The sequence below is a fragment of the Dipodomys spectabilis genome, unplaced genomic scaffold, assembly GCF_019054845.1.
Source record: "Dipodomys spectabilis isolate Male_0828 unplaced genomic scaffold, ASM1905484v1 ptg000210l, whole genome shotgun sequence".
Taxonomy (NCBI): domain Eukaryota; kingdom Metazoa; phylum Chordata; class Mammalia; order Rodentia; family Heteromyidae; genus Dipodomys; species Dipodomys spectabilis.
The window spans coordinates 1,651,621-1,676,900 of NW_024870887.1; the positions used below are offsets into that span (position 1 = coordinate 1,651,621).

General features: G+C 46.0%; 1 protein-coding gene across 2 annotated transcripts in view; it reads right to left on the reverse strand.

Moving 5' to 3' along the window:
• Adcy3 (adenylate cyclase 3) overlaps positions 1-25,280 on the reverse strand; it is a 93,219-nt gene that overhangs the window by 46,948 nt on the left and 20,991 nt on the right. For both annotated transcript variants that reach the window (XM_042696733.1, XM_042696732.1), the window contains exon 3: positions 3,068-3,217. In XM_042696733.1, coding sequence (XP_042552667.1) covers positions 3,068-3,217 — 150 coding nt within the window. The remainder of the gene's footprint in view (positions 1-3,067; positions 3,218-25,280) is intronic.

The following is a 25,280-nucleotide window of genomic DNA, read 5'->3' on the forward strand; positions in this document are numbered from 1 at the left end:
TTAATGAACTGTTCTGTTATTGCAATAGCTTGTGTGTGAAATGTTCTCCCTTTTTCTGAGCTGATGCAATTGCTGCTTTGTCATCTAAGACAGTGTAGCATAATTATAATAAAACTTGGATTTGAATCCCGAAAAAAAAGAAAGAAAGAGTCAGGAAAAAAGGAGGTAGACTTACAGAATCTGATTGTATGTATGTATGTACGTATGTATAAATGTATATTTAGGCTCATGTGTATAAGCCTAGCTCAGGAGGCTGAGATTTGAGGATCACCATTGAAAGCCAGCCTGGGAAGGAAAGTCTATGAGATTCTTACCTTCAATTAATCAGCAAAAAGCCAAGAAGGAAAAAAAAAGGCAAAAAGCTCAAGTAGTAGAGCATCAGCCTTGAGTGAAAAAAACTAAGCACCAAGGCCCTGAGTTCAAGTCCCAGTATCAGCACAGAAATAAAATAAAATACAAAGCAAGATAATAAAATAAAAGTATATATAGAGTTCTAGAAGGACTGAAAATGAGACAAAAGCAGTAAGAGATACTGGCTGAAACATTCCAAGCCATTTATTCAAGAAGCTCTTTCAATACTAAGGATGAAACAAAGAAAACTCCTAGTCATGTCACTGGAAAACTGCTAAAAACTAAAGACAAAGAATATTGTAAAAGCTAGGCACTGGGACTCATGCCTATAATCTTAGTTACTGAAGGATCACAGTTCCAAGCCAACCCAAGTAGGAAATTCCATGAGACTCATCTCCAATAAACTACTTAGAAAATGCCAGAAGTAGAGCTATGTCTCAAGTGGTAGAACAATAGCCTTGAGCACAAAGAGGCTCAGGGACAGCACCCAGGCCCTGAGATCAAGCCCTAGGACCAGAGGGAAAAAAAAGTATTGTAAAGACTGAGTATTTCTGTAACAGGAGCAACAGTATGTCTGACAACCGACATTTCAACAGGAATGATGGAAGGTAAAGGATAGTGGAAGGACACCTTTAAGCAGCTGAAAGTGAGAAACTGGCAACCTAGAATTCCTTGTCTCCAAAAGACATTGCTTTGAATTGAATCCATCCTTCCCAAATTCAGATGCTTCTAATGGGATAGCACTGAGAGACCAGCAGCCCAGGGGAGGGCCAGGATGGCACAGCAGGCTGCCTAGCCCCTAGGATGATCGGGCCCAAGGCCTGCTCTTCATGCAGCATCTAGCTAACTTTCTTTAGCATATGGCAAGCCCCCAGCAGACTTTGTGAGCCAGTTCTTCTAAACATTTAAAAGTAAAGCATAACCTAAGGCACCCTCCAACTCTTCCAGGGAGCAAGAAGAAAAACAAAAACAAAAACAAATTACTTCATGAGCCTTGAGCCTAGCTACAACCTAAACATGAAAAGAAAGTAAAATGCAAGTAGATCTCTCTCATGACTTCAGTCACTACAGTGACAGGAGCATACTGAAACCCCTAGGCAGGCAGGCAGGCAGGTGGCCAAATGGAAAAAGAGCCCACAGAATCTTCTAACCCTGGGAACAGTCACCCAAGGATCTTATACACAGATTAAAAACTAAGGCCTAGCCGGGCGCCGGAGGCTCACACCTGTAATCCTAGCTACTCAGGAGGCTGAGGATCACGGTTCAAAGCTAGCCCAGACAGGAAACTGTGAAACTCTTATCTCAAATAAACTACTAGAAAACCGTACGTGGTGCTGTGGCTCAAGTGGTAGAGAGCTCGCCTTGAACTGAAGAGTGCAAGGACAATGCCCAGGCCCAGAGTTCAAGCCCCATGACTGACAAAAAAAAAAAAAAAAAAACCTGAGGCCTTGGGACCAAGAAACTACCCCAAGGTCATACTCCAAGTTGCATTATATTTTGTAATAGTCACAACAAAGAAGCTTGCTTTTCATTTGAAAGAGAGGGAGGAAGGAAGAGAGGAAGGGAAGGAGGGAGGAAGAGAAAGAGAGGAAGGAAGGAAGGAAGGAAGGAAGGGAGGGAGGGAGGGAGGGAGGGAGGGAGGGAGAAAAGCTGCAAAATAAGTGTCAGTACCTTCACTCTGCTGATGAGTAAAACGAGACTCTAAGGAAAGAACTCCCTGGCTTAGCTAAGTGCTGACAGACAGAGGAAAGGGATTCTTTACACACACCTACTCAAGGCAGGTCCTTGGGAACCCTGGGGTACAGAAAGTTGAATATGATGGGATATTAATCCTGGAGCTTTATCAAAAAAGAGGCCAGAAAAAAAAATCCCTTCTAAAACCTGCCAGCTGAAGGAGTTGACTCCAAGGCCTAGCTCAGAAGCTTCTATGCTTCATAAATAGAGACAGGACAGAGAAAGCTGGGATCCATCAGCGACATGATCTGTGCGCATCCTCACATACCACTGTCTAGAGCACATGAGTGAGATGTAATCACTGTCCTCCCTCCAGGTCGAAGGTCCTAGAGCATCCACCAAAACTAAAACCTCATCTCCAATATATCTGGGTCTATGAAAGGTTTCAGTAGACCCAGAGCTGAGCACAAACTGACAGGATTCTCAAGAGCAGAAAATCATGGAGTCTCAACAAGGGGAGAAAAACCCGGATAACAGGAACTTGGAAGGTCTAAGTTCTAAAATGCATCTGAAATGAATCCAGACCAACACCCATTTAAATGGCTGAGTCACAGGCCAGGTGCTGGTGGTTCCTGCCTGGAATCCTAGCTACTCAGGAGGCTAAGATCTGAGGATCATGGTTCAAAGCTAGCCTGGGCAGCAAAGTTTGAGAGATTCTTATCTTACAAAAAGGGGCTCTTCTGTCCTGGATTAGGCTGGAGCAAAGCCTATAGACAGAGAGCAGGGACATCCAGGTACTCTTCCAGATGGACAGAGGAAAACAGGGGATCCGACTGTGGTTCCTTCTTCCTAAGTGACTTAGAATGCAATGAGGAGGGGCAGGAACTCCCTACAGGAGAGAACTGAGGCCCGGGAGTACAGGGGCACTTGTCCTACAGAGGACCATGGCACTGCTGATCTAGCTCCTCTCCTCGCAGACCCTGCATGCATGCTCTAGTCCCATGATCACCCCACCAAAAGCCCCCTAAGTCCTGAGCCTTACCTGCTGCTGGCTCTGCTCTTCCAGGTTCATCTTCACCTCCAGCGACTGGCGGGCTTCTAGGAAGGCCTTGCGGTGCTTGCGGTCAGCCATGTAGTAAGACATAATGCCCACAATGATGGCGCACAGGTAGAGGAAGACGTTGGCCAGGATCTGCACCCCAATGAGGAGGGAAGAAGAGGACAGTAGTGAAAACCCATCTTTGGGAAAAGGTGACAAGGGTGGCAGAGACTATAATCAATCCAGTCAGCTAGCATCCAGAAAGGAGCCCAGCAGAGCTCTGAACTTGATCACATAGTTAGGCCCCTGAGTGCACCTGTCCCAGGAACCACTAGTGGACAAGGCCATTCCAACATGGTAGATCCAGTGCAGGAGGGCAAGAGTATGAGAGACAGTTCACACCTCTTTCTTCACACCATAGCCAGTCTCATCACTGGGGAGGTCTGAGCAGCCTTTAGCCACCCATTCAGTCAGTCACTCATTTATTCAACCAACATCCACGGAGCCTTTGCTTCTTAGATGTTCTCGGGTACTTTGTGGATCATTGGGGAGGGGTTTACAAACCCCAAGTCCCAGCAGCCAGTGTGTAACCCTAAAAGCTTCGGATAATGGGGATGTCACAGGAGACTGGATCCGCTCTGGTTCAGCAGCCACAGTGGGACCTTACCTGTGTGCTGCAGGCTTACATTTTCTGCGCATCACAGGCTTCCTCTCACATAACACCACCCTTGCCGGCAAGCAGGTGGCCAGTGGTGATATTCATGCTGCAGAAGAACAGAAGCTACAGGAAAGGGTGAATCTGGAGCCTAATGTCCATCCACTGACCCAGAGGGCTTCTTGTGCACTGAGCGCCTGCTCCTTCTCTGACCCTATAGACGCTGTCAGTTGTCTTGGTCCTGCACCAAGTCACAGAGACTGCTGGGACTGCATGCTCTATGGCTTCCTGTTAGAGAGTGCCTCAGATATGGACCTAAACCTCTCCAATACACCTAGCTCCTGGTGTTGGCAACTGCTGGCTCTGATCTTTGGCCCTGACCATGGCTAGGCCAGATTTAATATCTCCCAAACCTCCAAGTCCAGCTGGGTGCCAGTGGCTCATGCCTATAATCCTAGCTACCCAGGAGGCTGGGATCTGAAGATTGCAGTTCAAAGCCAGCCTGAGCAGAAAAGTCTGTGAGACTCTTGTCTTTAATTAACCACCAGAAAACCAGAAGTGGCACTGTGGCTCAAGTGGTAGGGTGCTTGCCTTGAGCTGAAGAGCTCAGGGACAGCGCCTAGGCCCAGAGTTCAAGCCCCATGACAAAAAAAAAAACAAAAACAGAAAACAAAACAAAAACTTCCAAGTCCACTGGCCTCAGAGCCTTCTCCCACAAAGAAGGCTTTCTGCTCCGGCTTCTCACCCTTCCCACCTGGCTCCCGAAGTCCTGCCCGAGGGCACAGCTGCTCCCATGCAGATGTGGTTCCTTCCACATGCCACCAAGCTGACAGGCCCAGAGTCCAAGCAGGAAGAGGAGGAGGAGGAGGAAGAGGAGGAGGAGGAGGGGGAGGAGGAGGGGGAAGAGGAGGGGGAGGAGGAGGAGGAGGAGGAGAGCACCAATGGCTCACACCTCTAATCCTAGCTAATCAGGGAGCTGAGATCTAAACATTGAGGTTTGAAGGAAAATCTGCGAGACTCTTATCTCCAATTAAATGCCAAAAAGCCAGGAGTGGAGGTATGACTCAAGTAGCAGAACACCAGCTCTGAGTGAAAAAGCTAAGGGACAGCACTCAAGGCTCTGAGTCCAAAGCCCTACTATGGACAGATGGACAGACGCACACACGCACGTGTACGTACACACACACACACACACACACACACACACACACACACACACACATACACACATTCCCTCTTCCAATTTATAAATGTGTCTCCCAGGGAAAATGGAAGCGGTCCTCAAAATATGCTTTAAAAAATGAGTTTTACTCCTTCAACAGTGAGCCAAGACTATATTTCATCGGGGGACAGGTGATCATAGCTGGAGCTATGCAGGTGGAAAGGCCCAGAGCCCGATGCCTCCCTCCTAGCACAAATCCATCAATACCTCCTCTCCTCCCAGTTTAACAACTAGAGACCCGTGGAAAAAAATTCGGCCTCTGGGGAAAACTTGAAGCCCAGAGAGAATCGGAAATAGATCTCACGTCATTGTGACAAATGGTTTCTGCAAATGGGACTGTAAGCTCTGCTAGTCTGGGATTCATTTTCTAGTGCTCCCATCCCCAGGCTGGGGAGTGAGGAAAAAGACAGCTGTCTCTGTGTCCATCACTACACAAAACCCCACCCCTCCCTGCCACTCCTGGGAAGGTGAGCAGTGCTGTTCTCCCCACTGTGTCCCTAGGGCTGATCCAATTCCAGCAGGTCTCGTCCAGCACCAGGTGCTCAGGAAGCCAAGAGTTGTTGGACTGGAGAGATTTGGGGTAGTGACACCTCCCTGAGACCAACCTTAGGGTCTCTCCAGGACCAAGCTTCTGCTGCCTGGATTCGCTAATCCTCCCCTAGCCCAGCCCATCCTGGAAGAGGAAAAGACACTCAGTCAACTCCACAAGGCTAGAAGCGCACAGAAAACAGTGTATGATCCAGAACATCAGGCAGAGCGAGAAAGAAGGTACAAAGAAAAGTCCACATGCAGGCGCCAGTGGCTCACACCTGTAAACCTAGCTACTCAGGAGGCTGAGATCTGAGGATCACGGTTCAAAGCCAGCCCGGGCAGGAAAGACCGTGAGACTCCTATCTCCAATAAACCACTAGAAAACCAGAAGTGGCGCTGTAGCTCAAGTGGTAGAGCACTCGCCTTGAGCTGAAGAGCTGAGGGACAGTGCCCAGGCCCAGAGTTCAAGCTCCATGACAGACCAAAAAAAGAAAGAAAAGTCCACATGGTTGGAGAACTCCCAAAGGGAGGTGCTAAAGGCAGCTTCATAAAAGCACAAATATTAAAAATGGAATCTGAACTGGGTGCTGGTGGCTCACACCTGTAATCCTAGCTACTTAGCAGGCTGAGATCTTTAGATCGTGGTTCAAAGCTGGCCTGGGCCGAAAAGTCCCTGTGAGACTCTTATCTCTAATTAACCTCTCAAAAAACCGAAGTGGTGCTGTGGCTCAAGTGGTAGAGCACTAGCGTTAAGCACAAAGAAGCTCAGGGACAGCGCTCAGGCCCTGAGTTCAAACCCCACAACCCACAAAAGAAAAATGGAATCTGGGCATGGTAGCATACCTCTGAAGTCCCAGAATTAGGAAAGCTGGGCTAAATGAGTGAGACACCATCTCAAAGAAAGAAAAAGAGAAAAGAGAGAAGAGGAGAGACTAAAGGGGTTGTAAAAGCAGCACATACGCCTAAACACACACACACACACACACACACACACACACACACACACACACACACACACACACACACACACACACACTCACTCAGCAGCCCTCTGGGACACCTCCTCCCTCCTGGGCTTGTGGATGATTGGTCAGATGAACACTCCAGCTGTGAGCGTTCTGCATATGCACAACACCTGACCACCAGGCCGAGGATGGAAGAATGGCCAATCCAATGTAGCTGCAGGAGCCAGGAGCATTGGCACAGACTCTTCAGGGCTTAGCATGGTTCTTGGACCAGCTATAGCAACACCCAGAGTTTGTTTTACTCCACACTGGGTGTGTAGAAATGGCACCATGTAGCTCCAGGGGTCTTTCTATATGTAGAAAGTGTTCTTGGACTAAGGATGTAGCTCAGTGGTAGAGCCCCTGCCCAGCATGCCTTAGGCCTTGGGTTCCATTCCCCAAAACAAAACAAAACAGTTCTCTTAAACTTGAAGCTATTTCAAATAACTGACTTCAAAAAATTGTTCTTTTTAATATAAAAATATATTTAAAAAATAATGGGGGGCTGGGAAGGTGGCTCAGTGGTAGAGTGCTTGCCCTGCACGCATGAGACCCTGGTTTCGATTCCTCAGCACCATATAAACAGAAAAAGCCAGAAATGGAGCTGTGCTCAAGTGGTAGAGTGCTAGCCTTGAGCTGAAGAGCTCAGGGACAGTGCCCAAGCTCAGAGGTCAAACCCCACAACTGATAAATATATACATATATATATATATATATATATATACATACATACATATATATATATATATATATATATATATATATATATATGACTAAAAGCCAGCCTCCAGTGGCTCATGCCTGTAGTCCTAGCTACTCAGGAGGTTGAGATCTAACGATCAATGTCCAAAGTCAGCTCAGGTAAGAAAAGTCTGTGCAATTCTTATCTTTGATTAATCACCCAAAAGCTGAAAGTGGAGCTGGGCTCAAGTGGTAGTGCACACTAGCCGTGAGTAAAAAAAGCTAAGGAGCTGAACCCAAACTCCCTGAGTTCAAGCCCAGTAATGGCACCAAAAAATAAATAAATAAATAAGATAAATGAATCTCCCTGACTCTAGAGCATCATCCAGACCACAGCTTCACGTAGCCCACATCAGCTGATAGTATTTCCAGTCCCTGCGGGGCAGGCAAGCATGGATGCTCCCTCAGGAAGCTGTTTCTCCTGGAATTCTATGCTTCACATGGCAATGTCCTTTCCCTGGGGGAAAGGTACTGCTTGAAGAGGGCTTTAATATACAAGTCACCCACCAGAGGCCATCATCTCTCTCTAGGAACTAATTTCTGGCCAGAAGATCCTAAACCACTCCAGAAACTGAGCAAGAATGAGCTGCTTGGGTTCCAATGTTGGTACGGGCCACCCTGGAGATGAACGGTGCTTTGTTGCTGGGCTCAGGCCGCCCGGGAACCTCCCTTCATTAAACATACTGAGGTGTTTTGGAAAAAAAAAAAAATTAGTCTCCAAGCAGCAGCAGAGCCGGAAGGCGCAGGGGAGATTCACATCTTGCAGCCAGCCTCCTTCAACCCAAGAGGTGCCTTCCACCAGCCTGTGGCTGTACCCTGGGGTGCAGGCAGGGCCCCACATCTGGGGGAGACCTGGGGGAGACCCCTGGTGAGGAGACTCTCTCAGATAGGCTTTCCCCGCCCCCACCTCGTCCTCTCCTAACCACTAGCTCCACAGCACACTTTCCTGTCCTCAGTTCTGGCACACAGTTTTCTGCACTTTCCCTTCTTCTTTCCTTCTTTCTTGATTTCTCACTCGTCTGTTTCCTCAAGCTCCACAGGGACTGGGACTTTGGCTTTGTTGTTCTGCTCATCCCCAGTACCCGGGATTGTTCATGCAGGGAAGTCAGCAAGACCTGGCAGGGAATAGGTGCTACAAGTCATGGTGCAGCCTGTGCTCACAGCTGCATAGCTCCACTTCACCTCTCACACTTGGCACCTCATCCCAAAGATGTAGATCATAGCACTCGTGAAAAGACATCAGGGCTGGGAAGGTGGCTCAGGGGTAGAGTGCTTGCCTAGCATGCATGAGGCCCTGGGGTCGATTCCTCAGCACCACATAAGCAGAAAAAGCCAGAAGTGGCGCTGTGGCGCAGGTGGTAGAGCGCTAGCCTTGAGCTGAAGAGCTGAGGGACAGCGCCCAGGCCCAGAGTTCAGACCCCAGGACTGACAAAAAAAAAAAAAAAAAGACATCAACCAGGTGCTGGTGGCTCATGCCTGGCATCCTAGCTACTCAGGAGGCTGAGATGTGAGGAGCATAGGCTGATGCTAACACAGGCAGACAAGCCTAAGAGACACTTATCTCCAATTAACCAGCAAAAAGCTCCAAGTAGAGCTACGGCTCAAGTGGTAGAGGACCAGCCTTGAGTAAAAACACCAAGCGACAGTGTGAGGCCCTGAGATCAAGGCCCAGTACTGACAATAGATCAAATCAATAAATCAAGCACCAGGAGCCGGTGGCTCACGCCTGTAATCCTAGCTACTCAGGAAGCTGAGATCTGAGGATTCCGGTTCAAAGCCAGCCCAGGCAGGAAAGTCCATGAGACACTTATCTCCCATAAACCACTAGAAAACCTGAAGTGGCGCTGTGGCTCAGGCAGTAGAGCTCTTGCCTTGAGCTGAAGAGCGCAAGGACAGTGCTCAGGCCCAGAGTTCAAGCCCCACGACCGACAAAATAATAATAATAATAAAATAAAATCAATATGGAAGAGATTAATGCAAATATACTCTTGGTGAATTTTCCTTCTTTTCTTCCTGAGGAGCAAGGGCAATGTAACAGCTGACAACAACCCTTTGAAGATGCCCGACAGGAAGGCGCCCTGCCCCAAGCGAGAGCGTGGCACAGTCAGCCCAAGCTCAATTTGTGGAAGAAGTGACTCAAGCCCAGAGACACAGGCTTCTGAGCCCCCAGCCTCTGGCCTATGCTAAGACTGGGCCCTGGTCCCCTCTGGCTGTCTGTGATAAAGCTGTGCCAGGGTAGGCCGGGGCTGGAGGCACTGTAGGATCGTGGGAACTGGGAATCCGTGGAGGATGTGGGGCATCCAGGCAGGTAGGGAGGAGGAGGCAGACAGCGGGGTGACTGATCTCGCGTGGCCGTGAGCAAACCCTAAATCACTCCAAGCAATGTTCTGGGGTGTCCACAACCCTCCACACAACATAGGGCTCAAATTCTGGGGCTCTGTAGACCTGCCCTGCCTCAGAAGCAAAGGAACCTCTGGAAGCTTCCTGCTCGTTTGATACCTTGTGTATGCTTCTAGTCAAATATATGCAGCGTTGATCCTTTTTCTAAAACAAAGACTTCCAGGATAGGCATCCTGCCAAGGTGCCATTTACACAAGGTCCCTTGTGATTCCCGGGGGTTGCCAGAACAGCACCTTACAGCTCCCAGGGGTTCCACTGCGCAGCTCTGACGTAAAGTCTCCCCCAGAGGCAATGGAGCATGGCTGCCTGACGTTGAGACTCTTGTGTCTTCTACCTGGCAGGCCCCAAGGGTTCCCCTCACTTCAGCCACAATGCGCTCTCTCCAAGTCCTCTCTCCAATCCCAGGATGTGCCACACACTGTTGGGGGGGGGGGGGAGGGGAGGCTCTAGGCTGTGACTTTATTTTCCCTGAGCACTTAGCACAGTACCTGGCTCTCAGCCTCCAAAAAATGTTCATTGTTAGTATTATACCAAGATCCAGCTCCAACTCCCTTTCCTGTCCGCTGGAACAGAACTATTCACTCACTTTTTTTATGTATTCTTTCACGCATACATGCATGCATGCTAAGAGCTAATGAATACCCACTCTGTGCCAGGTAGATGTCAGTATTCAGCAATGATCAAGACAGAAAAAGTCCCCACTGCCAAGGAGCTGATGTTCTAGCAACAGAAGACAAATAACAATTCATTCAACCTTCCAAGTATCTAGCAGCATTCAGAAAAGAATAGAATAGGAGGTGACTGGGCAGCTGCCTCTATTGGGTCTGAGGAGCCTGTGCTGCTGGCTCCTCACTCCCTTCCCGAAGCATATGCAACCACACCTGTGCCAGAGCCTCCCAGAAATGTGAGTGTGCTTCCTTCCTGCTGACTTTGCCCATGAGATTTGCTATGGCCAAATGGAACGTTAGCATATATGACAGGAACAGATTCTGCAAGGTACTGGCAAGGCTGGCTTTTCCTCTTGAGTTTTTGCTGTCGCCATGGGAACAGGATGCACCAAAAGCTCACTGAGATCTATCGGTGCAGACAAAAGGACCCCAACCTGGGCCCAGCCCAGATCAGCTAAATCCTCATCAACCTATATATAGATGTGCAAGTGAGAAATGTATGGGATAAACGATTGAGTTTGGATTAACTGTCATACAGCATTAAATGAAAACAACTGACAAATATGAAGACAAGTTCCTCAGAAGTAGTGTCATTTAAACTAAGATTTAGCTGGGTGCTATTGGCTCACATCTATAATCCTAGCTACTCAGGAAGCTGAAATCTGAGAATCACAGGCTCAAGCCAGCCCTGGCAGACAAATCTGAGAGACTTCTATCACCAATTAGCAAGCAAAAAGGCAGAAGTGGAGGTGTGACTCAAACAGTAGAGCCCGCCATGAATAAAAAAAAAAATCTAAAAAAAAAAGTCCAGTGAGCCAAGTACTAGCTCACACCTGTAATCCTACCTACACAGGAGGCTGAGATCAGAGGACTGCAGTTCAAAGCCAGCCCAGGAGGGAAAGTCCATTAGACACTTATTTCCAATTAAATATCAAAAAAGCCAGAAGTAGAACTGTGGCTTAAGTAGTAGAGCACTAGTCTTGAACACAAAAGCTCAGGGACTGCATCTAGTTCCTGAGTTCAAGCCCCATGACCAGCACAATCTATCAGCCAATCAATCAATAAAAATAAAGATCTAGCCAAGGGAAAGACTAGAAGAAGAGCATCAAGGAGGAAAATGGATGCTTGATTCTTTTCAGTGAGACTCCTATAGTGCAAGGCACACCTTTCCCCAGTGCAGTAATGGATCTATGATTTCTCTGGTGAGGATGCAGTAAGTATCTGAAGTCAAGGGTGTCTCTAGCTCTCACTGAAAGTCCCAAAGCCGCATATAGGAAGCAAAAATTAGTCACATGAATAGTGTCAGTAACAGAATGGAAATAGAACAGTTCCTTCTATACTGAGATGTTCTCTTAGATAAGTAAATCAAAAGAAAGCTAAAGAACAGAGCAGCGGCCTTGTCACCAGGCCATTCAGTAATGTGTCTGGGGCCTATTCAACTTGGGATAATTAGCGGGAGCAGTACTGTCATCCAGTATGCAGGGACCAAAGGTGGTGCTGGATGCTCTACAAGGCACAGGGTAGCCCCTACAACACAGGTTCAACATGTCAGTAGAGATGAGACAGGAATCCTGGCCTCATCTTCTTTTTATTTTCCCCCTGAATATTCTTAAGCTTTGTATTAAAGAATCAAGTACTCTGAAGTAAAGAAGTGAACATAGGGTTGTATTTTAATATCAACTATGAGCTCATGGGCTAAGAGGAGAATGTTACTGATACTTACATCAAGACATAATACTGTAGAGCTTGATAAATATCCCCACAAAGAAAGCCCCAACCTTTGGGATACTGTCAAGCAAGACCAGAAAAGTCCATCTGGTCTACCTCCCTGCAGCTCATGTCTAACATCTTACATCATCCAGAGTTTAATCACCAAAGTTTATATAGATTATGTTTTAGAGGAGCTCGTGAAATCTTAAAACAAGGAAGGAAATCACCTTCCCATTGCTGCTACCAGACTCTCAAAAAGATCCATTGCCCCAGATGACTAAGAACCAGAAAAAAAAAACAAAAGATCCCCTCTGCTCTTGCTGAGTCAATAAAGAAACAGAAAACATCTGGTCACAGCACTTTCTGTCTTCTCTTATTGATGTGACCCCATTATTTAGCCACCTTGGGCTCTTTCTCCAGGCCAAATATAATTCCAATTCCACTCAAGGAGTCTATTTTAAAGCTCTTTAATCATGTTTGGCTTCAGGCCTGTCTTAGAAAGTGGTCAATTCAAGCCTGCAGAGTTGTTCAGTGGACGGCCGGCTCCGTGCTGGGTCCTGGAGATTAAAAATGGACCTCAAGGGGCTCCAATCTACCAAGGCCAAAGAAGCCACTGTAAACAGAGGAAGAGGACATTCATTCTGAGGGGGAGGAGGGTAAGTCAACAAAGGTCACTCCCTGAGGAAGAAGGGAAGTTCGAGCTGGGCACAATCAACCATGGCCTTTATCTACATGGAGAGCATAGTGCGTTAATATTTTCTTTTCTTTTTTTTTTTTTTGTCAGTCGTGGGCCTAAACTCTGGGCCTGGGCACTGTCCCTCAGCTCTTCAGCTCAAGGCTAGTGCTCTACAACTTGAGCCACAGCGCCACTCCCGGCTTTTTCTGCTTATGTGGTACTTAGGAATTGAACCCAGGGCCTCATGCATGCAAGGCAAGCACTCTACCACTGAGCCACCTTCCCAGCTGCGTTAATATTTTCATACCTGGTTTCTGGGTGATAAAGGAAATTTGGTCTGATTTCTAACTGATAAGCAATCCTAAATGAAGGTAAGGCAAAAGATAACAAAACTTGTATTATAAGAAGAGTCCAAATAACAGGGTGTTCTACATTTGCCCAGGTTTTCTTATCTTTTTCTTTTGTCAGTTGCGCAACTTGAATTCAAGGTCTGGATGCTGTCCCTGAGCCCTTTTGCTCAAGGCTAGTACTCTACCACTTGGAACCACAATGTTACTTCAGGTTTTCTGATAGTTAATTGGAGATTAAGAGTCTCAGAGACTTTCCTATCCCAGCTGGTTTGAACCAAGATCCTCAGCCTCCTAAGTAGCTAGGATTATAGGTGTGAGCCACTGGTGCTGGGCTTGTTTTCTTATCATTAAGCAATATTAGTTGGATTGAGCACTGAACCCCTGGATTTAGAGAACTGACTTTGAATGGACTTAAAAAACAAATGTACTGGAAATGGCAGTGTAGTTCAAGTGGTAGAGCACTAGCCTTGAGCTGAAGAGCTGAGGGACAGTGCTCAGGCCCAGAGTTCAAGCCCCAAGGCCAACAACAACAACAACAAAATACCAACCAGTAGAAAGAAATATAGTGCAAAGACAAAAGAAGATAGCTGTGTGTGTGTGTGTTAGCACCAGGGTTTGAACTCAGGGCCTCAAGTTTTTGCCTGGCTTTTTCACTCAAAGCTGGCAACTCTACCTCTTGAGCCAAATCTCTACGTTCACCTTTTGGCTGTTTAGAGATAAGAGTCTTGATGATTTGTCTGCTCAGGCTAGTTTCAAACTGTAATCCTCAAATCTTAGTCTCCTGAGTCAGGTAGGATTATAGATATGAGACACTACTTGTCTAGCTCCAGAAATCTTATCATCACATGAACTTAATATACAGAAATCTGAAGGGAGATCACCAATGACCACCATAATTCTTTTTCTGTTTGTTCTGTGGGAAGCTAGTATGTCCTACCTTTCTGTTCAGAAAGAGACTCTGATCTTTTGTTTTATACTTTTGTGTGCTGAAGATCAAACCCAGGGCCTTGCTCATAAGTGCTCTACCACTGAGCGACATCCTTAGCTGCAGACTCTGGTGGGGGGGGGGGGGGTAGGGGGGAGGTGGAGTGGGGGGGGGTTCATCCTGCCCCCTTACTCTCCAAACAACATATTTCTCACCACTTTTTTTTTTTTCCCACTTCAAGGTGCTTCTCCTCCCCTCATCCAAAGCTTTATCTATTGACTTGTTTTCACCTGAAAATGTTCAGATGTGTTCTGTATTTAATTCAGTCCCACAATTTTCAACTTAGACAATAAATCTTGTTTTCTTTATCTGGTGACAGACCTGTCTTCTCAATGTGCTTACACACAACAAAAACTCAAATTCCAATATCCAAAATCAAAGTTGAGCCAGGTGCTGATGCTCACATTGGTAATTCTAGCTACTCAGGAAGCTGAGGTTTGAGGATCATATTTGAAGCCAGTAAATGAATAGGAAATTCCATGAAACTCATATTCGGAGCCAATATGAATAGGAAATTCTATGAAGCTCTTATTTCCAATTAACCACCAAAATGCCAGAAGTGGAGGTGTGGCCCAAGTGGTAGAGTATTAGCATTGAGGCAAAAACCAACGAAAAAAGCTCAAGGATAGTATCTAGACCCTGAGTTCAAGCCCCAGGACTGGCACCAAAAATAAAAGCAAACAAATAACAACAAAACCCCAAACTTTGTTTTGAATAGGAATAGAGCAGAATGCTGGTGAATCCTAGCTACTCAGGGAGGCTGAGATCCAGAGATGGCAGTTTGAAGACAGCCCAAAACAAAAGGTTTATGAGATTCCATTTCCAAAATAACCAGCAAAAAGCAGAGCTGGAGGCATGGCTCAAGTGGTAGAGTTCCAGCCATGGGAAAACTGGTCTCAAAGCCAGCCCGGGCAGGAAAGTCCATGAGACTCTTATCTCCAATAAACCACTCGAAAAACCGGAAGTGGTGCTGTGGCTCAAGCAGTAGAGCACTCACCTTGAGCAGAAGAGCCCAGGGATAGTGTCCAAGCCCAGAGTTCAAGCTCCATGACCGACCAAAAAAAAAAAAAAAAAAGAGTGGGGAGAAGGGACACTCTTGCCTAACTCCTGACTTTAAAGAAGAAGTAATTTTCATTTTTCACAATTTAGTGTGATGTTGGCTATAGATTTGTCATATATCACCTGTATTATGTGGAGATATATTTCTTCTATTTCTAATTTCTTAAAGAGTTTTTTTTATCATGAAGGGATGTTGAATTTTGTCAACAACCTTTTTTACATATATAGACATGACCATGTGGTTTTTGATCCTTGATTCGGCTTATGTGCTATATTAAGCTTATTCATTTGCATATGTTAAACTATCCTTGCATTCCTGGAATGAAACCAACTTGATTATGGGATATGTTGTTGGATTCTGTTTTCAAGTGTTTTATTGAGATTAGTGTGTGTGTGCATGTGCATGCATGCACGCATGCGTGTGTGCTTGTCAGTCCTAGGGCTTTAACTCAGGGCCTGGACAATGTCTCTGAGTTTTTTTGCTCAAGCCTGGCACTCCATCAATTGAGGCACAGATCCACTTCCAATTTTTTGGTGGTTAATTGGAGACAGGAGTCTCACAGACTTTCCTACCTGGGCTGGTTTTATGCCACAATCCTCAGATCTCAGCCTCCTGAATAGCTAGGATTACAGGCATGAACCACCAGCACCAGGCTGTTTTTCAACAAAGATGCCAAAAGGATCCTGTTTTCCTGGTAAAACAGGATATCCATAGGCAGAAGAATGAAACTAGATCCTCATTTCTCACCTTGTACAAAAATCAATTCAATGTGAATCAGAGGCCTTAATGTCAGACTCTAAACTTTGGCATAGGTAACAACATAAATAAAACTCCAGTGGCTCAGGCAATAAGAGCAATGACTTACTCTTATGGAATTAATAGGAGAAAATCTTTGCCAGGTATTCATCTAACAAAGCACTAATAAAATACTAACTTTCAAAAGAACCAATAACCCAATTCTTGAAATAACAATTCTAAAAAAAGAATGTACAAATTGCCAATAAATCCATAAAGAAATGTTCAACATTCCTGGCATAAAGGAAATGCAAATCAAAATGACATTGAGATTTCATATCATCTCAGTCAGAATGGCTATTACTGAGAAACTGAAATAACAACAAATGCTGCTGAGGACGCAGGGGAAAAGGAATCCTTATACTGTTAGTGGGAACGTAAACCAGTGCAGCCACCATGGAAGTCAGTATAGAGATTCTTCTACACCTAAAAACAGGGACTGTCATTGATTTGACAATACCACTGTTAGGCATATGTCTGACAAAATGTAAGTCAGGATACAATTAAGATAACTGCACAGGGCTGGGAAGGTGGCTCAGTGGTAGAGCACTTGCCTTGCATGCATGAGGCCCTGGGTTCAATTCCTCAGCACCACATAAGAAAAAAGAAAAAAGCCGGAAGTGGCGCTGTGGCTCAAGTGGTAGAGTGCTAGCCTTGAGCTGAAGAGCTGAGGGACAGCGCCCAGGCCCAGAGTTCAGGCCCCATGCCGGACCCAAAAAGAAAAAAAAAAAAGATACCTGCACATTAATACCTATTACAGCACTAATCTCAATAGCTGAGATATGCAATCAGTATAGGTGTAATGCACACACACAGAAAACAAACACATATTCAAGCATATATACATAATGAACTATTATTCTATCATAAAGTAGAGCAAAATTATTTGTAGAAAAATGAATGGGAATGGAGATGATGATGATCATGGTAAGCAAATAGGACAGAAGGACAAAGAACTTCTTTCTTATGGGGAATCCAGACCTAAAATATATGTACGTATACACATATGCATTCACACACATAGAACACAAATGTAATTGTGGGACTATCTGGGATGGAGAGAGAGAGGAGAGAGGGAAAGAGAATGGAAATTCATTGTGTTTATAAAGCTGGCATAATGAAACTTACTGTAAGCTGTTGAAAAGTAGCAGGGAAGAGAGAATGGAAAAAAGAGACAGCAATAGAGGAAGTTAATTTCATCAGAGCACAATATATATTTATATATGTAATGAAATACCAAAATGAAACCCTTTTGAAAAATTAATAATACTAATTTGAAGGGGGAAAAAAAAGCTCTGGCCAAGTCACCACCCCTACTTTCCATTCTGTAGCCTCAATTATACCACCTGCATGCTCCCCTCTTCCTGACTCAAGGGACCCCCAAGCCTGGCTGCACCTGAGTGCAGTGGGAGTATCATGTGGGAGTTAAGGCTATACGGTAGCCCCAAACAGGGAAATGAGTGGCCTAGACACTGTATTGTTTAAAAAGCTCCCGGAGACTCAGGTGCAGCCCGGGTGGGGAACTATATTTAAAGTAATGTAAACCTAAGCCTGTCATGGTCTCTGCTTACCCATCTCTGACCTGAAAGTCCGTTTCTGCCAGCTGAGGGAGGGAAGCACAGTTCCTCTGATTCTGTGCCCCAGCTTGGCAGACACAGAACCCAGTACAGAACAAGTCCTCGGTAAACATCCAAACCAATGCCAGGTGGCTCTCCTGGTCTCACTGTACCTCCAATGGGTGGGGCATTCATGCCATCTGATCTTTCCAGATAAATGCCCCTGGGGTCTCCTTCCCATTCTTCCCACAGTCCTGGACAAAGACTAGTCCCTCAGGCCCTTCTCCGGTTTTGCCAATCTTCTTGCCAATCTACCCCTGTAGGTTATCTTTCTGCAAACATCTCCCACTCAAAGCATCTCATATCTGAAAGCTCAAAATCTTCCTTCTGGTATTCAAGACCCCCATGAACATGTGTAAATACTCCCCCACTGCTCCCCATGTAAGCCTTGTGAGTGAGGTAAGTCCTTGCCCTCAGTGTGTCACCCAGCAGAGACCACAACCCCAGTACATGCTATGGCCCAAACTTGAATCTCGCAAACTTGTCCACTGAAATACCCAAGAAAGCAGCCTCTGATGCATGTGGACCTTGAACTTCTGTAAAACGCATTCTTGTAGTACTGCTTTTAAAATGTTTTAAAATGTTGGCCTTCAAGTTAAACAGATGTCTTTTCTTTATAGCATAAGCTCAATGGAGCAGGAAAAATCTGTCCAATCATTACATACTGCATTCCCAGCCCTCGGCAAACACCTGACATGGTGACTACTGGACAAAGGAGTGAAAAAATGGAGGAAGGAGGAAGAAGGGGAAGGGCATGCCATCTCCACATTTATAAGCCTTCAAGAAAACAGGCCCCAGTCACCAGACACTGATGATGGCTCACACCTATAATCCCGTCTACCCAGGAGACTGAGACCTGGGGACTGAAGTTCAAAGTCAGCCTAGGCAGATTAATTCAAGAGACTCTGATCACCAATTAACAAGCGAAAAGTCAGAAATGGAGGTGGGGCTCAAGTGGTAGAACATCAGCCTTGAGCAGAAAAAAGGCCAAACAAGAATGTAAAGCCCTGGGGCTGGGAAGGTGGCTCAGTGGTAGAGTGCTTGCCTTGCATGCATGAGGCCCTGGGTTCAATTCATCAGCACCACATAAGCAAACAGAAAAAAGCCAGAAGTGGCACTGTGGCTCAAGTGGTAGAGCGCTAGCCTTGAGCTGAAGAGCTGAGGGACAGCACTCAGGCCCAGAGTTCAAGCCCCATGACTGGACCAAAAAAAAAGAATGTAAAGCCCTGAGTTCAAGCTCCAATGCTCGCACCAAATAACTACATAAATAAATGCCTCACTCAAAAAAACTCCTCAACCTGGCCATATTTCTTCTTCCCTCAAAACCTAACTAAATCCAGCCTCCTCCATGAAGCCTTCCCAAAGGGCCTCACGCCTGAGCAACCATACTGTCCCTCATTCCCACCTTCTGTGAAGCAGAAGGCAGACACACTGACCCACTCTGGTGGATAGGAAACGGATCAGGAATGGAAACACAACTGTTCACAGCAGTTATCTTATTAAACCAGAGAGAACTTGAAGTCTATTTTTGTCTTCTTTTTCTTTTCTTTTCCTTATAATCCAGAATGAATCTTTATTCTTTTTGTGAAGAACAAAGAACATAAAGAACGAGTACTATTTGAAATTTCCCATAATTCCATTCTCTTGGCCACCATTGCTCCTAACAGCAGACCTGAGGACCTCCAGGGCAGACTCCACTGCTGCAAACCCCTCCTGGAAATGGTGGGGGCCCTGCAGGGTGAGGCCCACCTTGAACTCCTCCCAGCTCTCAGTGCTAGCAGCCTCCATATTTAGTCCATCCTCTGCATTGCCATTTCCACGGATCATATCTTACCTCCAGCCATACTCTGCAAAGAGCCAGCACAAAAGGAGAAACTTCTAGATTTTTAGACAAGGCCTGGACACAGAATCCAATCATTGGTCTCTGCCCAGCTTGCTGTCTGATGAAACATGGAATTTGGAAGCTCAGAGCCATGGTGCCCCAGAGGGAAGGGAAAAGACACTCCTCCCCCCTCCCTGCTCCCCCACCTGCCCTGATGCCAGGCCAGTCACTGGTCACCATCACTGTCACTCATTTGAGTAAGCCCTCCCTTGGGGAGGAGCAAGAGTAGATCCCAGCTGGCAAGGCAGCTAGCTGCCTTGTATATCCTCATGGTCCCAAGCAACAGTAAGCATTAGCCTTACAATGCCATGTGGCTTGCTCTTTGGCCTCATTTCTGGGCAGCATCTGGCCTGTTACCTTCCACCTGTAGGCCCCCATTGCTGCTTTCCCTCCCACACCACTCACTGTACTAAGGGCATTTTCTCAGCCTGGAGACACACACACACACACACACACACACACACACACATTTTCTCAGCCTGGAGACACACACACACACACACACACACACACACACACACACACACACACACACACACACACACACACACACACCTTTCAGAAGAGTTCAAACATGAGGTTTTGAAAACCAAGGGCTTCCTGTTATAAAATATTGCCTTTTGGCTTCTGCTAATTTATTGGCATAGCTCAACTTTCTTAACTCCCAATAGTCCTGTTCTTGATGTCTTGTCTTTGGGTGAGAGAGGGAATTTTAGCACATCATTGGTGTCACACAACAAGTCACCCACAATTGCTTGTGCAGGCTCCATATTCTCCAGCATCCTTCCTCTATGGGTCCCGGATACAAGAGTGGAACATGAATGAGAAGCCCAGCTCCAACTTAGGCTAGAGGGAAACTCCAACTCCACTACCTGCTGGCTGTGGTTGCTCTTTTCCAGGTGAGATGCCCCGAATCAAGGAACCCATCTCAAGGTGGGTGGTGAGAATTCATTACGATAATACGCAAAAACCACTCAGCCACCATGGCACTGTGACAGACACTTAGTCTCAATATTAGCTACTATTATCAGGCATGTGATGAATTCCTATTTTTCTACAAAGCTTATTCTCACTTTTCCAGCTTTTCCTATCCCCTGAATGTGTCAACTTCATTGTATTTTGAAAAATTTATTGGTTGGATACCAGTGGCTCATGCCTATAACACTAGCAACTCAGGATGCTGAGATCTAAGGATCACAGTTCAAAGTCAGCCCAGGCAGGAAAGTCCATGAGACTCTTATCTCCAGTTAATCACAGAAAAAGCTGGAAGTGATACTCAAGTGATAGAGTGCTAGCCTTGAGCAAAAGGAGCTCAAGGACAGCACCTTAGGCACAGAGCTCAAACCCAAGTACTGGCAACCCCCTCAAAAAATTATTTTTTAATTGGCATCATTTGTAGCATGAGGAAATTCCATTGCGATCTTTCTACTTTGAACAAATTTACCTCCGAAATGATATTTTTTGTTTATTTTGAAATATAATTTTGTTGTTATTATTAAGGTGTTGCACAGAGGGGTTACTATTTCCTAAGTTGGGTAATAATACAATTCTTCTGGGCAATGTCATCCCTTCCTTCACCTCCCCCCAGTTTCCCTCTCACATCCCTGCCCCAAGTTGCACAGCTCATTTTTCATAGTATACACTGAACACCAGGAACTGCATTTGTTCACCCTTCCTCCTTCCATTCCTATGCCCCCTTTGGCCTAAAAAGACAAAAAAAAAAAAAAAAAAGAACAGCAAAAACAAACAACCCAACCCACATTCCCATTTCCTGGAATTCATTCTGATAAATACTATTTATCAGAGAAGTTATGCTTTTGGATTCCACTCCTAAGAGTTTCTTCCTTTAGTCTGACTGTATGAATGCCTATAGTCCTATATAAGTTAGCATGTCCTGTTGTATTCTAAATCTAGAGAAAACATGAGAGAAAACATGAGCTATTTGTTTCTCTGAACATGGCTTACCTCACTTAACATGATTTGTTCTTGGTCCACCCATTTTCCTGCAAATGACACAATATTCTTCTTTCGAATGGATGAATTAATTTTTATTATGTATATGTACCACATTTTTAAAAACAATTTATCTATTATAAGGCATCGGGGCTGCTAACCATATATATATATATATATATATATATATATATATATATATATGTATATATATATATATGTACGTATGTATGTATATGTATATATATATGTGTGTATATATATATATTTTTTCCAGTCCTAGGGCTTGAACTCAAGGCCTGGGTACTGTCTCTGAACCTCTTTGTGCTCAAGGCTAGCACTCTTCCACTTGAGTTACAGTGCCACTTCTGGCTTTTTCTGAGTAGTTTACTGGAGATAAGAGTCTTGCAGACTTTCCTGCATGGGCTGGCTTTGAACCTGGATCCTCAGATCTTAGCCTCCTGAGTAGCTAGGATTACAGGCGTGAGCCATTGGGGCCTGGCTTGTATTTCTTTCTTACCACATAAGAACAAATGCTACCTATCTTTGTTTTGCTTTGAACACATCAAAAACCTTCTATTAACACTCTGCTTACTAACATTCTACCTTAATAATGAGTAGAAAGTACAGCCTCCTCTCTCAGTCTCTTCTCTCTGAATGCTCACAGTTGCTGTACCCAGAGGCCTCCCAGGGAGCTTGGAGCTTCCTTTTCAGTCACTTTAGAGTGATTCTCATGTCAGATCCAGAAGAAAGAAAGGGACTGAGGCTTGCTGTTCTTGGGCTGGGAGGAAGAATGATTCTATGGGGATGTGCCCAGGCAGAACTGTCCTCAGAGAAGTGAGCCACACAGGATGTTATGAGGGAGCCAGACGCCATCTCTCTCTCTCTCTCCTGTGAGGTCATCATAATCAATCACAGGAAATACCCTCTCTCAGGACAGTCTCTCAACTAGGGGGAAACCAGTCCAGCCTCTGACTTCCTCTTTATTAAAGCCATAGGAATAAGAGCCCAGGTCCTAGGAAACCATGAGGCTCCTGACCCCACATCTCTGGGGGAGAAGCCATGGCGTGGGAAGGTCAAAGAGATTCCCCAGGGAAGCAAACCAAATTCCTGACACTGGGCAAGCAGAAGAAAATGTACCCCGTGGGCTGGGAAGGTGGCTCAGTGGTAGAGCGCTTGCCTTGCATGCCTGAGGCCCTGGGTTCCATTCCTCAGCACCACATAAGCAAAAAGAAAAAAAGCCGAAAGTGGCGCTGTGGCTCAGGTGGTAGAGCGCTAGCCTTGAGCTGAAGAGCTGAGGGACAGCGCCCAGGCCCGGAGTTCAGGCCCCACAACAGGACCCAAAAAAAAAAAAACAACAACAACAAAAAAAACAAGAAAATGTGCCCCGTCACCAAGAGTGGTGCCCAGCCAGGATCCATGCCCTGAAGACATCCCTGTGGCATCCCTGCGCTGGCAGAGAACCCCAATGCTGTCTCTGCTCAGAGCACATCTGGCTACCTAGCCTCCATCCCTATTCCTCCTCTCCCAAGCACACTGCTCCAGCCTCCAGCCTGGGCCAAGCCTTCTTAACATTTCACTCTGTCCCTTGCTCTTGTTACCTGTACCGCAATGTCTCTGGTCTCCAAGGCCTTACTGCCTCACCTACTGGCATCTGGATCTCTCCCTACACCGCCCCAACCCTCCCTTTCTACCTCGGCTACCTTAAGCAGAGGTGCAGGATATGGTAAACAGAGCCTGGCCATGGCTACGGGAAAATCTCTGGGTTCCCCTTCTCCTTTCTCTGCTCTGAGCCTGTCCCAGGTCCCTGCCCCACCACACAAGCTGGTATTCTGTGGTCATCGGCTCCCTGATTGATGGAAGAGACTGGAGAGAAATCCAGGGGTAGTCAAAGGCCACAAATCCGGGCTCTGATATGGTGACCTGGGAGACCCAGCTCTTACGCTCCCAGGCTATTCCTCCAGGCAGAAGGGTAAGGTAGTTACAGGAACCAGACCCCTGAGGGAGTTGACAATTCCAACTCCTCCTGTTTGTAAATTCTACCCGAGCAAAATGCAGTTTGGCAGCTCTGATAAGGATATGGTTTTTTTATATTACTGAGTTAGAAACAAACATACAGTAATAAAAATAAATTAAATAATAAAAAAAAATTAAAAAAAAAACCAACAACTAAGGCACTGTGGCTGATCTATTCTTTCCCACAGCCCTGTGAGGGTTACAGTCATCATGGCAAAGCTAGAAGTCAACACTATTCTAAGGCAGAGCTCAGAGCCTTAGTAACTAACACAAGGGCAGAGATGGTTTAGCCACTTGGCCATGATTTACAGGGATGGTCACAGCGAGTCCAGGCTTGGAAGCTAGATGACCTGGCTCCAAGTCCCTCACAGTGTCGCACACCGCATTCTACTTCCTCGCACATGGAGGACAGAAAGCCAGGCTGAGCAATATCAAATGGCTAGCCAGGCACACTTGTAATTCTAGCTACTCAGGAAACTGAGATCTGAAGATGACAGTTCAATGCCAGCCTAGACAGGAAAGTCGGTGAGACTCTTATCTCCAATTAACCACCAAAAAGGCTAGAAATAGAGCTGTGGCTCCTTGAGGGAAAAAAAAAAGCTAAAGAACAGTGCCCAGACTCTGAGTTCAAGCCCCACTACTGGTACACACACATATACACAAACAAAAAGAAGATCAAATGGTTGCCCAAGACGGTGGCACTCACAACGGGGGTAGAGATTGAGCTCCATTCCAGTTCCCTGACCAAACAGTGATAAAATAGCAAATGAGAAGCACAGAGAATATTAGGCCTCTGCGGGGTGTGGGCCCCACAGCCTCCCTCAGGTCTCAAGAGGCCAACTTAGCTCCCAGAGCCCCTGCTTTCCCTCCTTCTACATCTGCCTTTCCAGGCTGATGGCTGGATTGGTTGGGATGTTTTCTTAAGCCCCGATAAATAACCTCTTACCTGGGAGCAGAGCCTGCACTCAGTGGCAAGACTAATAGCAGGACCTTCTTCTAGCCTGGGGTGCTGCTGCCCTCCTCAAGCTCACCTTCTCTGCCATGGGCCTTCCAGGCCCACATGGCCCCCAGCCTTCCCACTTCACAGAGCCTTCAACAGCTCCTGGCCATCTCAGGTGGAGGCAAGACAAGTGGCTCCCAAGACCTGCTCAGCTCTTCTTCAGCTGCAGAAGTGGCCTCAAATCAAGGAGGACCACTGATAGGACACGGATGTCAAGTAGGACCACCAAAAAGGCTCTTTCCTTAAGGAGTGCTTCTATCCCCATAAGAGAAAGACTACAGGGCTGGGAACGTGGCTTAGCGGTAGAGTGCTTGCCTAGCAAGCATGAAGCCCTGGGTGTGATTCTTCAGCATCACATACACAGAAAAACCCAGAAGTAGCCAGGGGCTGGTGGCTCACACCTGTAATCCTAGCTACTCAGGATGGTGAGATCTAAGGATAGCACATCAAAGCCAGCCGGGGGAAAGAAACTCTGTGAGACTCTTATCTCCAATTAACCACCAGAAAACCGCAAGTGGCATGGTGGCTGAAGTGGTAAAGTGCTCACCTTGAGCTGAAAAGCTGAGGGACAGTGCCCACGCCCTTGGTTCAAGCACCAAGACTGGCAAAAAGAGGGAGAAAAAAAAGAGTGAAAGACTATAGTCACATAGAGAATATTAGATATTAGTGCTTAGTCTTGTTCTGTGATTTGCATATATATACACACATATATACACATATATACATAGCTTCCATCTATAATTGACACAGACTTGCATAAATATGCAATTCATAGAAAGAGCGCTGGAGGTATCCACATCAAACCCTTGGCAATGTTTCCTATGGAAATGGGGGGAGGGAGGGGAGAGTGGGTAGAAGGGCTTTCAAGTTTATTCCTTATGTCTAAGTTGAGTTACTTTTTTTGTTGTTGTTAGTCATGGAGCTTGAACTCAGGGCTGGGCATGTTCTTTTG